General features: G+C 48.6%; 3 protein-coding genes across 11 annotated transcripts; 1 reads left to right on the top strand and 2 right to left on the bottom strand.

The window, feature by feature from the left end:
• Positions 1-2286: 2286 nt before the first annotated feature.
• TSSK4 (testis specific serine kinase 4) lies at positions 2287-6684 on the top strand. Of its 7 annotated transcripts, none has more exons than XM_017890199.1 (5): positions 2287-4126; positions 4487-4701; positions 5097-5490; positions 5726-5842; positions 5945-6684. In XM_017890199.1, the coding sequence occupies exons 1-5, from the start codon at positions 3902-3904 to the stop codon at positions 6125-6127; spliced, it is 1134 nt and encodes a 377-aa protein (XP_017745688.1). In that variant the 5' UTR covers positions 2287-3901; the 3' UTR covers positions 6128-6684. The 7 variants fall into 7 exon arrangements, with proteins under 7 accessions (XP_017745688.1, XP_017745690.1, XP_017745689.1 ...); XM_017890201.1 differs by having other exon boundaries at positions 5783-5842; XM_017890200.1 differs by having other exon boundaries at positions 5127-5490.
• A 786-nt stretch (positions 6685-7470) lies between these two features.
• CHMP4A (charged multivesicular body protein 4A) lies at positions 7471-12157 on the bottom strand. Its single transcript, XM_017890222.1, is given in 7 exon segments — positions 7471-7790; positions 8202-8337; positions 8508-8622; positions 9693-9870; positions 9958-10107; positions 11700-11802; positions 11804-12157. Coding segments are annotated over 7 exon segments (801 nt in total). The 5' UTR covers positions 11864-12157; the 3' UTR covers positions 7471-7731.
• Positions 12158-12242: 85 nt separating this feature from the next.
• MDP1 (magnesium dependent phosphatase 1) lies at positions 12243-14367 on the bottom strand. Of its 3 annotated transcripts, none has more exons than XM_017890239.1 (6): positions 14221-14367; positions 14040-14100; positions 13856-13966; positions 12798-12905; positions 12568-12701; positions 12243-12457 (listed from the first exon to the last, which is right to left on the bottom strand). In XM_017890239.1, the coding sequence occupies exons 1-5, from the start codon at positions 14255-14257 to the stop codon at positions 12605-12607; spliced, it is 414 nt and encodes a 137-aa protein (XP_017745728.1). In that variant the 5' UTR covers positions 14258-14367; the 3' UTR covers positions 12243-12457; positions 12568-12604. The 3 variants fall into 3 exon arrangements, with proteins under 3 accessions (XP_017745728.1, XP_017745730.1, XP_017745727.1); XM_017890238.1 differs by having other exon boundaries at positions 12251-12457; positions 12616-12701; XM_017890241.1 differs by lacking the exon at positions 12568-12701 and having other exon boundaries at positions 12249-12457; positions 12852-12905; positions 14221-14311.
• Positions 14368-15149: the final 782 nt, after the last annotated feature.

The following is a 15149-nucleotide window of genomic DNA, read 5'->3' on the forward strand; positions in this document are numbered from 1 at the left end:
TTTTTTTTTTTTTTTTTTTGAGACGGAGTGTCACTCTGTCACCAGACTGGAGTGCAGTGGTGCGATCTCGGCTCACTGCGACCTCCAACTCCCTGGTTCAAGTGATTCTTCTGCCTCAGCCTCCCGAGTACCTGGGATTACAGGCATGCACCACCACGCCCAGCTGATTTTTGTATCTTTAGTAGAGACGGGGTTTCACCATGTTGGCCAGGATGGTCTTGATATTCTGACCTTGTGATCTGTCTGCCTCAGCCTCCCAAAATGTTGGGATTACAAGTGTGAGCCACCACGCCTGGCCTGGTATTTCTTTATAGCAATGCAAGAACAGCCTAATACACCCACCACACAAAATCTTTTTTTTCCTTTTTTTTTTTTTTTATTTTGGATGGAGTCTCGCTCTGTTGTCCAGGCTACAGTGCAGTGGCGCGATCTTCCGGCATTTTTTTTTTTTTTTTTTTTTAGACAAAGTCTCACTCTGTAGCCCAGGCTGGAGTACAGTGGCATGATCTCGGCTCACTGCAACCTCTGCCTCCTGGCTTCAAGAGATTCTCCTAACTCTACCTGCCAAGTAGCTGGGATTATAGGTGCCTGCCACCACACCCAGCTAATTTTTGTATTTTTAGTAGAGATGAGTTTCACCATGTTGGTTAGGCTGGTCTTGAACTCCTAACCTCAAGCAATCCACCAGCCTTGGCCTCCCAAAGTGTTGGGATTACAGGCGTGAGCCACTGCGCCTGGCTACAAAATCTTAAATCTAAGTAACTCCTCTGTGACCACAACCTCCTGTTCTTCTTATTCTCTCAATTCCTACCAAACTTGTTTTTCCATTCCAGTGACACCTGCAACTCCTCCCTCTGCCCCTTTGGCCAGTTTCTAGCTTGTCTTCTGTGTCAGCTGCCTTGTTATAAAGAAATACCTGAGACTGGGTAATTTATAAGAAAAGAGCTTTAATTGGCTTGTGGTTCTGCAGGCTGTACAGGAAACATAATGCTGGCATCTGCTTCTGGGGAGGCCTCAGGAAGCTTACAATCATGGCAGAAGGCAAAGGGGGAGCAAGCATCACACAGTGGGAGCAGGAGCAAGAGGGCAAAGGGGGAGGTGCTACACACTTTTTTAAATGACCACATCTCATGATAAGTCACTGCAAGAGGGTGGTGCTAAACATTCATCAGAAACCCACCTCCGTGATCCAATCACCTCCTACCAGGCCCCACCTCCAACACTGCAGATTACAATTGACCATGAGATTTGGGTGGGGACACAGATCCAAACCATATAATCTTCCTTACCCATGCAGCTTAGATTCCGCATTCCATCATTTCAGCCACATTCTTGCATATGTTCTTGATGCCCCTCTCCCACTGTTGTTTCATTGCAGCTGCCAAGCAAAACCCTAAATCACCCATCAGCATTCAAGTACCTCAGCATTCAAGTACCTATAACCAAGATGCTAAAAGAATCACAAAACTATAGTATGTATCTATGGACAAGTTGTTCTCCAACCTCAGTTGGGCCAATGCTACTCATTTTCTTTTTTTTTTTTTTTTTTTTTTGAGACGGAGTCTCGCTCTGACGCCCAGGCTGGAGTGCAGTGGCCGGATCTCAGCTCACTGCAAGCTCCGCCTCCTGGGTTCACACCATTCTCCTGCTTCAGCCTCCTGAGTAGCTGGGACTACAGGCGCCCGCCACCTCGCCCGGCTAGTTTTTTGTATTTTTTTTAGTAGAGACAGGGTTTCACCGTGTTAGCCAGGATGGTCTCGATCTCCTGACCTTGTGATCCGCCTGTCTCGGCCTCCCAAAGTGCAGGGATTACAGGCTTGAGCCACCGCGCCCGGCCAATGCTACTCATTTTCTAAACCAGCTCTTTTCTGTTCTCCACAATTCATCTGTCTTCTCATCAGTTGACCTGCCTATATAGCTTAGTGGGAGATGAAGTAAGAGAAGCGATTACAGACACCATGTTAGGTGCTGTGACAGACAAAGTATTGGGTCTGTGGGAGCACCCAGGAAGAAGGAATATCTAACTGAAGCTTGAGCAGTCAGTTAAGGTTTCTTTAAAACAGCTCCGCTGGGCGTGGTGGCTCATGGCTGTGATCCCAGCACTTCGGGAGGCTGAGGGGGTGATCACCTGAGGTCGGGAGTTCGAGACCAGCCTGACCAACATGGAGAAACCCCGTCTCTACTAAAAAATAAAAATTAGCCTCGTGTGGTGGTGCATACCAGCTACGTGGGAGGCTGAGGCGGGAGAATGGCTTGAACCAAGGAGGCAGAGGTTGCTGTGAGTCAAGATCGCGCCATTGCACTCCAGCCTGGGCAACAAGAGCGAAACTCCGTCTCAAAACAAAAACAAAAACAAAACAGCTCCTATGCCAAGTTCTCAAGGAGATCTGGAGTTTGCCGCAAATACAGAAAAGCAGTTTTGGAGTATTATGTGTGTGTTAAAAAATAAAATTGGGGAGGTAAGCAGGATCAGACTTAAAGGTGTATGAAATAATTTGGATGGACTTGATCCTGAAGAGAATGTGGAGAAACAGAATTGTTCCAAATGGAAATAAAATCAGATTTATGCTTTGGACTTGGGATGGACCGACTGGAGGACAGCAGAAGGCTGGCTGGGGCCATCTGTTGGATGATGGAGGCGTGAACTAAGGGAGTGGCAGTGGGCTCAGAAAGCCATGAGAATATTATCAAAGAGATAATCAGGAGGTAGAAGAGATAGGATTTGGTGATAGATTTAATGTAGGGACTGAGGCAGGAGAGTCTGGGATGACATTTGAGTGTCTCAATTAAGGGTGATTAGTGTACAACTCACAGAAAGGTCTGAGAGAAGAAAATAAGTTCAATTATTGATATGTTTAAGTTTGAGACGGATATGGTAAGTTCCATACCCGGGGCAGACATGGCCATGTAATACTGGCTGCTCTATCTGAACTCTAGAGATATATGGGATGGAGATGAAATTAGGAGCAGTCAGCATAAATGTAGTATTGACACCATGGGTATGGACAAGATTAAGGGAGGATGTGAAGGTTTGAGAAAATAAAGCTTGTGATAGAACACTTGGGATATGATTAAGGGATGGATGGAGAAAGATATAGCTTCAGTGAAGGCTGAGGAATGACCAGAAGGATGTGGAGGAAAACTAGAGAGTTCTGACTCATGAAATCTAAGAATGCATTTCAAGGTTAGATTTTCCTAGAACATGTTCAATACTTTTACTATTGCAATACTTTCATACTTGTATTTCTCATTTTCTCATGCTGCATTATAAGCTCTAGGATCATAGTGTCTCTGTTGGCCTTATTGAACTAAGGCGCTGCAATGGGCTTGGAAAGCCTTGAGTGTATCACTAAAAAGATAAGTAGGAGATAGCAGAGACAGAAGTTGATGAAAGGTTGTATGTAGGGATTGAGGAAGGAGGAAGGGTCTGGCATGACATTTGGGTGACATTTTATCCAAGTATTCAGCACACTGCCTGGTACTTAGTAGGTACTCATATATCAATGAAAGGGCTAATCTTTAGGAGTTTCAGCAGACTGTGGAAGGTGCCTCTGGGAATGAGTATGTTTCCAACTGCACTTCATTCTCAAGTTTTGTGGCCAACGATGGATAGGAGGTGGATTGTGATGTATTCAGAACATGGGACCTTGAGGAGTTCCGTAACCAAAAGGACAAAGTAATAACAGCCAGTGGAGACAAAAAGAACTGCTTCTCTTTCTTTCCCCCTCCAACTTCCTAGTGGAGGGCTAAGCCCAGCATCCCAGACTTGTGTGACTATATAGGCAAACATTTGGAGACCTACTTCACTTTGATACCCTAGCCTTCGGGAGCTCAAGGTGTTGGCCTTTGGATAGGAAGCTTCCAAGTAGTAAAGCTCCCTGCTCTCAGCAAGCCCAACACCATGGGGAAGGGAGATGTCGTAGAGGCAGCACCAACCACCACAGCCTACCACTCCATCATGGATGAATATGGTTATGAGGTGGGCAAGGTCATTGGCAATGGCTCCTATGGGACAGTATATGAGGCTTTCTACACAAAGCAGAAGGTCATGGTGGCAGTCAAGATCATATCAAAGAAGAAGGCCTCTGATGACTATCTTAACAAGTTCCTGCCCCGTGAGATACAGGTTGGAAAGGGGGCTGGAAGAGGGAACTGGAGCTTGGTACTAAAGCTGCTTGAGGTTTCTCAGAAGGGGTATGGCCACGAGGGGTGGGGCCAGAAATCCCTAAACCAGAACTGAATGTCTCACTAGCAGCTAGGAAAATTTACGTAAGTTAAACCTCTTTCCCATCCACCCACTCACCTCCAGCCCCCCAAAAAGTAAAGGTGCAAAACATAGCATTTGACCACAGGCCACCAGTTCTCTGGGGTTGAGGGGTTGATCCTATTGCAAAGTTCTAAGTCAGTAGCTGAGGGCAGGAGATGGCTGGGAGTGCCGTCACGGTTCTCCCTTCCCAGGTTTGATGGGTCCTTCTTCTGGGGTCAGGTAATGAAAGTCTTGCGGCACAAGTACCTCATCAACTTCTATCAGGCCATTGAGACCACATCTCGAGTATACATCATTCTGGAGCTGGCTCAGGGTGGTGACGTCCTTGAATGGATCCAGCGCTACGGGGCCTGCTCTGAGCCCCTTGCTGGCAAGTGGTTCTCCCAGCTGACCCTGGGCATTGCCTACCTGCACAGCAAGAGCATCGTGCACCGGTGAGGGTGCTGCCACCCAGAATGGGTCCTTTGCCCTCAAGGGGGTTTTATGCACATCTCCCATTTCCTGCCCTTTTTTCCTTTCTCTAACTCCCTCCTCAATATCTAGGCCTATTCATGCACTCTATTTTAATCATATGGTCAAGGATACTGATAAAGTACTCACTGTATGCACAGCATTTTATGAAATACAATGGTGAGCTCCCAGTGGTCCTCAGATACCATCCTCTCTCTCTCTCTCCCTACTTTGGGCTCTGCTCACAACTCCATGGCTTTCCTTCCTCTCTACCTTGTGCCCTTATAATGGTTTCTACCTCCCACTTCTTCTTTCCTCATCTTTACCCTCTGACCCCTGGCCCTTCAGCTCCCAGTCTAAAACTAAGCCCTCTCCCCAGCCTGATGCCCAGCCTTTCTGCTGCTGGTAGGGACTTAAAGTTGGAGAATCTGTTGCTGGACAAGCGGGAGAATGTGAAGATATCAGACTTTGGCTTCGCCAAGATGGTGCCTTCTAACCAGCCTGTGGGTCGTAGCCCTTCTTACCGCCAAGTGAACTGCTTTTCCCACCTCAGCCAGACTTACTGTGGCAGCTTTGCTTATGCTTGCCCGGAGATCTTACTAGGCTTGCCCTACAACCCTTTCCTGTCTGACACCTGGAGCATGGGCGTCATCCTTTACACTCTAATGGTCGCCCATCTGCCCTTTGATGACACCAATCTGAAAAAGCTGCTGAGAGAGACTCAGAAGGAGGTCACTTTCCCAGCTAACCATACCATCTCCCAGGAGTGCAAGGTACTGGCTACCTAAGGAGGGGTGAGCCCTCAGGGATGACCAACAGGGAGGGGTGAATATCCAACCTACGTCACCCAACCTAGGCCTCCCAACCCTGGGGAAAGGCTCTTCCCACACCAGAGCCATCTCACACACTAGCTCCTGTCCTATAATAAACAGTATGGAAGGCATAAAGGACCAACCACTAGGCTCCAAACCTTGCTTGATACACAGGTTCCAGCTTCTGTCTCTTTAGGCCAGAAGAGAATTATGGAAAGCATTCCTCCCAAGGAACTTTTCCCTTCCCCTCCAGGGAGTTAACTGCCTGACTCTTCAAGATAAAATCAGAGCCACACCCACTTTGACCAGAGTGGTATGATGGGCTATCCTGCTTCTTTCTTAGGTCCAGCTGCTCATTGTCTGTGTGGCACAATGGGGAAAAACTCAGGCAAGACCTCTCTGTCCCCTGCTCTAGAACCTGATCCTCCAGATGCTACAGCAAGCCACTAAGCGTGCCACCATTCTGGACATCATCAAGGATCCCTGGGTGCTCAGGTTCCAGCATGAGCAACCCACCCATGAGATCAGGCTGCTAGAGACCATGTGCCAGCTCCACAACACCACTAAACATCACCAATCCTTGGAAATTACGACCTGAAAATGGCTGAAGGAGGGGGCTAAGAGAGGAGCAAGCAGGAGGTCTTGGGCCAAAAATCTTTTATACCAAAATAAATCTAAGTCTGATTTAGTTTCATCAGCTAGGGTCAAAGACATTCTTTTCTTAAGGCAATCTTATAGCAGGGAACACTGCTGGGGTAAGAGACGATTTCTGCCCACAGCCTGTAACCAATAATCTTGACACTGTGTTAAATCAACAGTATAATTCATGATGTGGCTCACAGGGGATGGGGTGCTCAGATTAACACTCTATTTTGGGAAGCTTTATTATTCAACTCAATATATGCTCATTATTTTACATCTTTGTGCTGTTTAAATGCTCAAGTGGTGGGGCAGAAGCCCTGGTTGCTCCACTTTGATTATGGCTCTGCCTGTCTGTAGTCCAAGATGATGGCACTGTTAGTTCTTTTAGAAATGGGTATTCGAGCTGGGTGCAGTGACTCACGCCTGTAATCCCAGCACTTTGGGGCACCGAGATGGGCAGATCACTTGAGGTCAAGAGTTCGAGACCAGTCTGGCCAACTTGGCAAAACCCTGTCTCTACTAAAAATACAAAAATTAGCCGGGAATAGTGGCACCTGGCTGAGGTGTGAGAATCACTTGAACCGAGGAGGCGGGGATTGCAGTGAGCCGAGATTGCCCTACTGCACTCCAGCCTGGGTGACAAAGTGAGACTCTGTCTCAAAAAAAAAAAAAAAAAAAGAAAGAAAAGAAAAGAAAAGAACAGAAAAGAAATGGGTATTTGGGTGTATGAAGGACCTTGGTTCCTTTTCCCTCTTCCAGTGTCACCTTAACCACTACTGACAGAATAGCAGGAAGACAAGGCTTCTCACACTGTTGTTCCCAGACACGGAATTCGAACCAAGCCTTGTAGTAGTGAAAGCTACTATGGGTTCTGGACAAACGAAAGCTACTTGCTCCTTCCATTCCAAGTAGCAAAGCTACTTGCTCCTTCCATGGTATTCTCCCTCCTTGTCCTTGAAAATGGGCTTTGTAAAATAAATTTGGGGTTGTCTTGGCAGAGGCACGACCAGGGGAAAGCAATGAGGGAAGACTTAGAGATGCCTACACATGGTTCTAAGTGGTAGATGGCAGTTTCTTCAATCACAGCAACTAGGCAACTCTAGGACAAACCGACTTGAAAGATGAAACAGTGTTTGTCTGGAACATAGGTTGAGATATTAGGAATGCCCATTTGTTCTATGTTCCAACCTCCCTTCTTTGCTGTAATTATTCATTGCTTGAAATAAGGCTCTTGAGGACAAGGCTCCAAGGGCCAGCGGAACAGCTTCAGGGGTAGACAAGGCAGTATAGACACTAGGATTCCATCTGCCCAGTTTTATTGGGAACAAGGGCATTATAACTGCTATCAAAGAGAAGGGAGCCCAAGGGCTCCTTCTGTAGCAAGATCTTCTTCAGAGTTGAGCCAAGGCTGGGAAGGCAAGAGACCCTTTTTTCAGGCAGGGTCATACTACCACCCTCAGCAGGCCTTCCCCAAAAAGTTATTCTCCTTTAGCTCAGCATTTGGCACTTAAGGAAAAAAGGACCAACAAAGGTAGCATTAGGAAGACAAGCCCAGATTTATCAGGATACCCACTCAGCCAACTGCTTTAGTGCTTCTTCATCTTCCTCCGCTTTGGGAGCTTTGAGGACAAAGATACCCAGAGAAAAGAAAGGAGAAGGATTAAGGTCTCAGCAACTCCAACCGTCCCTTGCTATGACATTCAGAGCCTGCTGAATTCTCTCTCCCCACAAAAAACCTAAAGGTGTGGTCCTTCTGCTTGCTAGACTGCTGTTCAATCCCACAGCACCTTTGTGCAAATTAGAAAAAAGGTGCCTCTTGCTCCTGCCATTTGTAGCCCTAAACCAGGGTACACAGCTTGCTGAGTGAAGCACAGGCTAGGTGGGTGCCCATATGCAGTCAACAACCTGCACAACGGCAGCAGCAGCCCTTTCTGTGTGGCTCCTTTGAGGCAGAATGGATGAGGAATAATCTTTCCCCACACCTCTCCTACCCTCTTAAGTCCTCAAGACAACAGAACAACCCTGCATACCTGGCTCTGCCGGCAGATGAGTAGAAGGTACACTAGGCAATTTGACTGGGGGTTCTTCCTCCTTGTCGCCCACACTTAACAACTCCTGGGCCAATTCCTCCTGTTCCAGCAACTCTAGCTCCTCCAGCAGTTCATCCTGTATAGGGAAGACAAGACCATTTAAGATGAAGAAAAAAACTTCTACCTCCAAAAACATACTGCTTTTGAAGTTCCCTCCCAAACTTGCCCCAAGAGCCTCTCTTGGGTGTTCCTTCTGGCCAGTCCCATACTTTCTCCAAAATGCCCTGACCCCTCACCCCCAATCACCTCATCCACATCATCTCCAAAGCCCATAGGCCGAGAAATGGCATCTGAGATCTGCTGGGCCACCTCCTGTTGTTCTGTGATGTCAGTCATCAGTTCATCTACCTTGTCAATGTCCCTGAGAATGAGATAGACAGCTAAGAAATCAGGCAACAATGCCCCCTTGACTTCCTCATCTCACATGAATGAAACCCCTCCTGCCTTGTATTGTCACACTGATAAGCCCATAGCTATCAATCAGAAGAGATCCCTGGAAAACTGCAAAGATGCAAGTCTGGGCTAAGAAATAGCAAGAAGCCACACTGGAGAGGATAGGTTTCCTTCCCTTTCCTGAAGGATCTTTAAGAATTAGAAAAGGTAGCCGGGAGCGGTGGCTCATAGTTGTGATCCCAGCACTTTGGGAGGCCAAGGCAGGTGGATCACCTGAGGTCAGGAGTTCAAGACCAGCCTGGCCAAAATAGTGAAACTCCGTCTCCACTAAAAATACACAAATGAGCTGGGAACAGTAGTGCACAACTGTAATCCCAGCTACTCAGGAGGCTGAGGCAGGAGAATCACTTGAACCCAGGAGGCAGAGGTTGCAGTGAGCCAAGATTGTGCCACTGCACTCCAGCCTGGGCGACAGAGCGAGACTCTGTCTCAAAAAACAAAACAAAACAAAACAAAAAAAGAATTAGAGAAGGCATCTTTCCTCCCTAGAATGCCCCAGGCAGCGAAAGAATCTTATAGGAAGCAAGGGGCAGACAGAGGTCTAGCCATTACAAGTATCTATACTGCAAATCTACATTCTGAGAGGCTTTAAAGTTTAAAGTGTGAGGCCGGGCACGGTGGCTCACGCCTGTAATCCCAGCACTTTGGGAGGCCGAGGTGGGCAGATCATGAGGTCAGGAGATCGAGACCATCCTGGCTAACACAGTGAAACCCCGTCTCTACTAAAAATACAATAAAAAAATTAGCCGGGCATAGTCGCGGGCGCCTGTAGCCCCAGCTACTCGGGAGGCTGAGGCAGGAGAACTGCGTGAACCCGGGAGGCGGAGCTTGCAGTGAGCCGAGATTGCGCCACTGCACTCCAGTCTGGGTCACAGAGCAAGACTCCGTCTCGAAAAAAAAAAAAAAAAAATTTAAAGTGTGATAGCAAGCCACTCTTCCCAGTTTTTGGGTCCCCTCCACCCCTTCCCCCGTACCCACATGTCCTGGTAGGCTTTCTTCATGCCTTGGGCAGCAAGTTCCATGGTACGAAGGACTTCTGCATTGGTGGTGGCATTCTCAATGGCCTCACGCTGAAACTCCAGGGTGGATAATGTCCCGTCAGTTTGTGCCAGCTGCTGTTCGAATCTTTTCTTCCTCCGCAAAGCCTGTAGGGCAGCTGACCCAGCCGATACCCTTACCATCAAGGGTCAGAAGCACCTGCTTCCCATCCGGGCCCTCCCCATAGGCTTGTTTCCCTCATTACCTCTCTTATTCTTGGTCCCATACTTCTTGGCTGTTTGTAGCTCCTGTTGAATCTTCTGCTCCAAAAATTCCTGTTTCTTGATCAGAATCTTCTCTGTCTCCTTCAGTTTCTGTATTGCTTCTTCAGGGGTTGGCCCTTTCTCCTTCTTCCCTGAGGAGTCCAGTGGAGTAGGCCCAAATTTTGTGAAGGAAAAATATTAGCCACCAATCATTGAATACATAGTATGTGCTAGGGACCTGTGTTATTGTTAATCCCCAAATCTCTACAGTGAACGTGCTCTCTCTTCACTTAAAAATGTGAAAACAACCATAAAGATGTTAAAAATCACAACTAATAAGAGATTGTTCAAGAATCAAAATGTGGCAGTATGAGTTCTAAAACCAATATTCTTTTTACTATTCCTGGCTGCCTTTTTTTTTCTTTAGGCAAAGTTTTGGTCTTGTTGCCCAGGCTGGAACACAATGGCGTGATCTCGGCTCACCTCAACCTCCGCCTCCTGGGTTCAAGCGATTCTCCTGCCTCAGCCTCCCAAATAGCTGGAATTACAGGCATGTGCCACCACGCCTGGCTAATTTTTTGTATTTTTAGTAGAGACAGGGTTTCTCCATGTTGGTCAGGCTGGTGTCGAACTCCCAACCTCAGGTGATCCACCTGCCTTGGCCTCCCAAAGTGCTGGGATTACAGGCGTGAGCCACCGTGCCAGGCCTTCTTTTTTTTGAGAGGGAGTCTCACTCTGTTGCCCAGGTCAGAGTGCAGTGGCATGATCTAGGCTCATTGCAACCTCCGCCTCCTGTGTTCAAGTGATTCTCCTGCGTCAGCCTCCCTGCGTAGCTGGGACTACAGGCACACACCACCATGCACACCTAATTTTTGTATTTTTTTTTCTTTTGAGATGGAATCTCCCTCTGTCACCCAGGATGGAGTGCAGTGGTGCAATCTTGGCTCACTGCAACCTTTGCCTCCTGGGTTCAAGCGATTCTCCTTCCTCAGCCTCCCTGAGTAGCTGGGACTACAGGCACGCACCACCACACCCAGCTAATTTTTTTTTTTTTTTTTTTTTTTTTTTTTTTTTTGTATTTTAGTAGAGACGAGGTTTCACCATGTTGGCCAGGCTGGTCTCGAACTGTTGACCTCAGGTGATCCACCCGCCTCGGCCTCCCAAAGTGCTGGGATTACAGGCGTGAGCCACCGCGCCCGGCCAGTTTTTGTATTTTTAGCAGAGACGGGGTTTCACCATATTGGCCACGCTGGTCTCAAACTCCTGACCTCATGATCCACCCACGTCGGCCTCCCAAAGTGTTGCGATTACAGGCGTGAGCCACCGCGCCTGGCCAAGAAGGCAGTCTTTCTTCTTCATCTTAGATCCCTCTTGCCCAGCACAAAGTATTATAGAACAAGGTTTTGAAAAGGGCTGAAGACAGCAGAAAACTCGTCTTCAAGCCTGAACAGTGAAAGCCAGCACAATCGCCACGCCCTCAACTCAAGTCCCTTCCCCGATCTTGAGTTCTTCCCTCAGAGAGTGAGGGAGGACGGCGGACGGGAACCAGGCGCCTTGACATGGTGTGCCTTTTGGCACCGGCGAAGAGCCTTGCTCCGCCATCGGCCGCCGGGGTTTTCCAGTCAGCCTGTCTCCTGATTCTCTTCCCCTGCCTGGCGCAGCCGTCCGGCCGAATCTCGCCGGGATCTCCTCTTCCCCTGCACCAGCCAGTGCCTCCTGGCTGGCCAGTCCCACCCCGGCTCACCCTTCCCGAAGAGCCTGCCGAGACCACTCATCGCGAGCTCGCCTCTCCCGCCTCCGCCCCTCGGCGTCCTCCAGACTTCCGCCTTGCTCCTGGGAGGGTGATGGTCTCATCTCACAGGGACCAGCCTTGCCCAATCCCTCCTCAGTGCGCCGCCGCGACATCATCAAGAGGCGCAAACGAGACCACCGCTGTCACGTGACCCAAGCCACCAGTCCCAGACCGAGGTGCTCCTCTTAAAGCAGCCACATCGTTTTCTGTTACATAAAAAGGCAGTCCTGTCTCCACCCCAGAGTATGTGCTTGTTCTCCGGAAGGAAATGTGCAGTGTGATGGCACCTCAATGTATGGGGTCAGTGGGAAAACTCTTCATGCTCTTTACAGGGCTCAGGAAAGTTGGGGGGGGCGGGTATAGGTTCAAGCACTTGGGGTTGCCCTAAGTTTAGATAGCAAACCTGATGCAGTCTAATGTCTCACATTCTGGTCTTTGCACCTCAGGACAACCAACCCCATTTCATCAGGCTAGAAAAATAGAAACTCCCCACACTGTGAGTAAAAATCTCTACTGTCACACACAGATGAACTTTAATAAATTACAAATGCACCTGAAAATGTCTTCTTGATTTCCTTTCAGTTTAGGCCTCAAATGGGCTTTCCTCAAGGCTGGACCTCAAGGCCCAGTTTGGGCCTTTGCAAATGTCTCTAACCCTTGACTTAGAGTTTGAAGATTCATTCCATTCTGGATATGAATGCAGGTAACACCTAGAAAGATAAGAAGTCACATTTCATCAGGCTTTCAGGGTTCTCCATTATTACTCTGACCTTTGTGGGTGCCACCTATAGGGCAAACTATCCATCCTGTATGTATCTACCTAATCCCTCCTAGGGACCCCAAATGGCTGTTGCTCGTCACTCAGTACCCAGTTTGCTGACGTCTACGATATTCCGCCTCTCATCATCGAAGAAGATCATCTGGGAGAAAGGAATTCCAGTCTTCTGCTGCAACCTGTGGAAGATAGGGCAAGGGTAACCAAGCTAGTATCTTGGTTTCCCAAGCCTCTCTGGTACTTTCTCACCCTGCTCCTCCCTTATATCCGCATACCTCTCAAAGTGTGTGACTTTGCTGCCTGGATAGATTTCCCGATGAACAAAGTACCTGATGAGGTCAAAGAGCTCCAGTAGCTGGTTGGCCCCTTCTATCTCACTTGTCCTGCAAAACGGTGTAAAAGATGGGATTACCAAAGTGAAGGGCCAGGGCTACGTTAACTTATTAAGCAAAGTTAATAAGTATAACCAGGGAAATCAACTTGCTGTTTTTCTGGGATGGACAGGCATCCTCAGCCTCTGTTTAACTCCATTGCCTTCCTGTTTGACGAAATTGGTGCTGGGCCAAAGTTTTAATTTTTGTTTTGAGATGGGGTCTAGCTCTGTCACCCAGACTAGAGTATAGTGGCCCAGTCATGGCTCACTGCGGTCACGACCTCCTGGGCTCAAGTGATCCTCCCACCTCAGCCTTCCAAGTAGCTGGGACTACAGGTGCACGCCACCACATTTTTTTTTTTGGTAGAGATGGGGTCTCCCTCTATTGCCTAGGCTGGTCTCAAATTGCTGGGCTCAAGTGATCCTCCCGCCTAGGACTCCCAAAGTGCTAAGATTACAGGTGTGAGTCACTGTGCCCAGCCTCACTTTTTTTTTTTTTTTTTTTTTTTTGAGACATTGTCTCACTCTGTCACCCAGGCTAGAGGGCAGTGGCTCCATCTCAGCTCACTGCAACCTCCACATCCTGGGTTCAAGCGATTCTCCTGCCTCAGCCTCCCGAGTAGCTGGGATTACAGGCGCGCGCCACCATGCCCGGCTAATTTTGTATTTTAGTAGAGACGGGGTTTCACCACGTTGGTCAGGCTGGTCTCGAACTCCTGATGTCGTGATCCGCCCGCCTTGGCCTCCCAAAGTGCTGGGATTACAGGAGTGAGCCACCGCATCCGGCTGCCGGCCCCACTTTTTAATAGTTAAAAGATACAGGAGATCGTTCAAGGAGAAAAAATTGCAAATACTTGCAAACTTGCACCGCCCCTATTTTTGTAGCCCAGGGGTTTCACTGTAAGTCTCTTGCATGCACCCTTCAGCATTACAGTATCAGTTGTCAGTCGCTCTTCTTACCTTGAAGCAGCCGCACCGGGCACCCCAAGACTCTGCAGTCGTTTTAGGACCTCAGGCACCTCTGGGTACAGTCGGACGCCTTGGCCCCGCCTATCTCGTACAGTTCCATCACTGGAGAGGGCAAGAGTGCGCTCAGCCCTGGCTGGGTCCCATCTCGCCCCAGTCCTCCCTGTCCCTACCTCACCTGCTCTTATGGAACGGAGGGTCTACGTGCGTGTCGACCCAGAAAGGCCAGAGAGTGTAATCTGAGAGAGGAAGGAGAGGGAAGGTTCAGCCTGGTGGCGGGGGACGCAGGGATTCGGGAGCTGCAGTTAGGGGTATGGAAAAGGAGGGCGCCTTACGAAATTCTCCTTCCCGTCCCTCACCCAAATCAAAGACTGCCAGCTTCGGTAGCCGCGCCATGACCCGCACCGCAGGCTGCGCGTAGCAGAGTTGGTGCTTCACCCAGGGCCGGTAGAGAGCGCGGCACCTCCGGCAGCTAAGGCGGCCACCCCGCCTGCCATAGACAAACGACGACTAGAGCGTCGCCACTCGGGGCGTCATCAGCCTAGATATGGCGCAAGAGAGTCATCTGATGCTGGGCGGGGAAGAGGATTGCAGCGAGGTACGAACACGACCGCCACACGCAACCACAGCAGTCAAGTATCTCCAAGGCATTGGCCACGGACATCCTCCCTACTTCTCCACTCCACCCAGCCTTGCCCGATTCTATTACACTAAGAAGCCAGGGAAGAAGGAAAGCGTTTTCTAGCACCTGCCTCTTCTTGAGACCCAAGTGATACATTACAGTTTGTCACTCAATCTTTCTCCATTATCAACCTCTTGATAGTGCAGAACCCAAAGCCCTCAGTAATATTCCAGCCAGAGCCAAACCCTTGAGGACGTTCTCCAACCAGACCTAAATGTCCAGTAGAGCCACATTCAGAGAGAATTCACTCTCCGAAGGTTTCCACCATCCATGTCAGCACTACACTGGTAGGTGTTTAACGACCAGTTTGTGGGGAGGAACTGATGTGTAGTGTTTGCCAGTTTTTGTAAATAATCCTACCATGGCCAATTTCAAGCTACCAACATGAAGTCACTTAAGAGATTTGGAAAGAGGTGCCAATAGTTGGCTCTCATTAGCCACTAGGAACTGGCTCCAGCACACCACTAAGTATGTTTTCCTAGAGTCTGATAATCCTTCTAAGAGCACCATCCCTTCCATTGTCCAATTCCTTCACCCTGCTATAACTGAGTGAGCATTAGGTCCATTTTTATTTATTTATTTATTTATTTATTTATTTATTTATTT

Source organism: Rhinopithecus bieti, unplaced genomic scaffold (genome assembly GCF_001698545.2).
Source record: "Rhinopithecus bieti isolate Rb0 unplaced genomic scaffold, ASM169854v2 scaffold_20178, whole genome shotgun sequence".
Classification (NCBI taxonomy): Eukaryota; Metazoa; Chordata; class Mammalia; order Primates; family Cercopithecidae; genus Rhinopithecus; species Rhinopithecus bieti.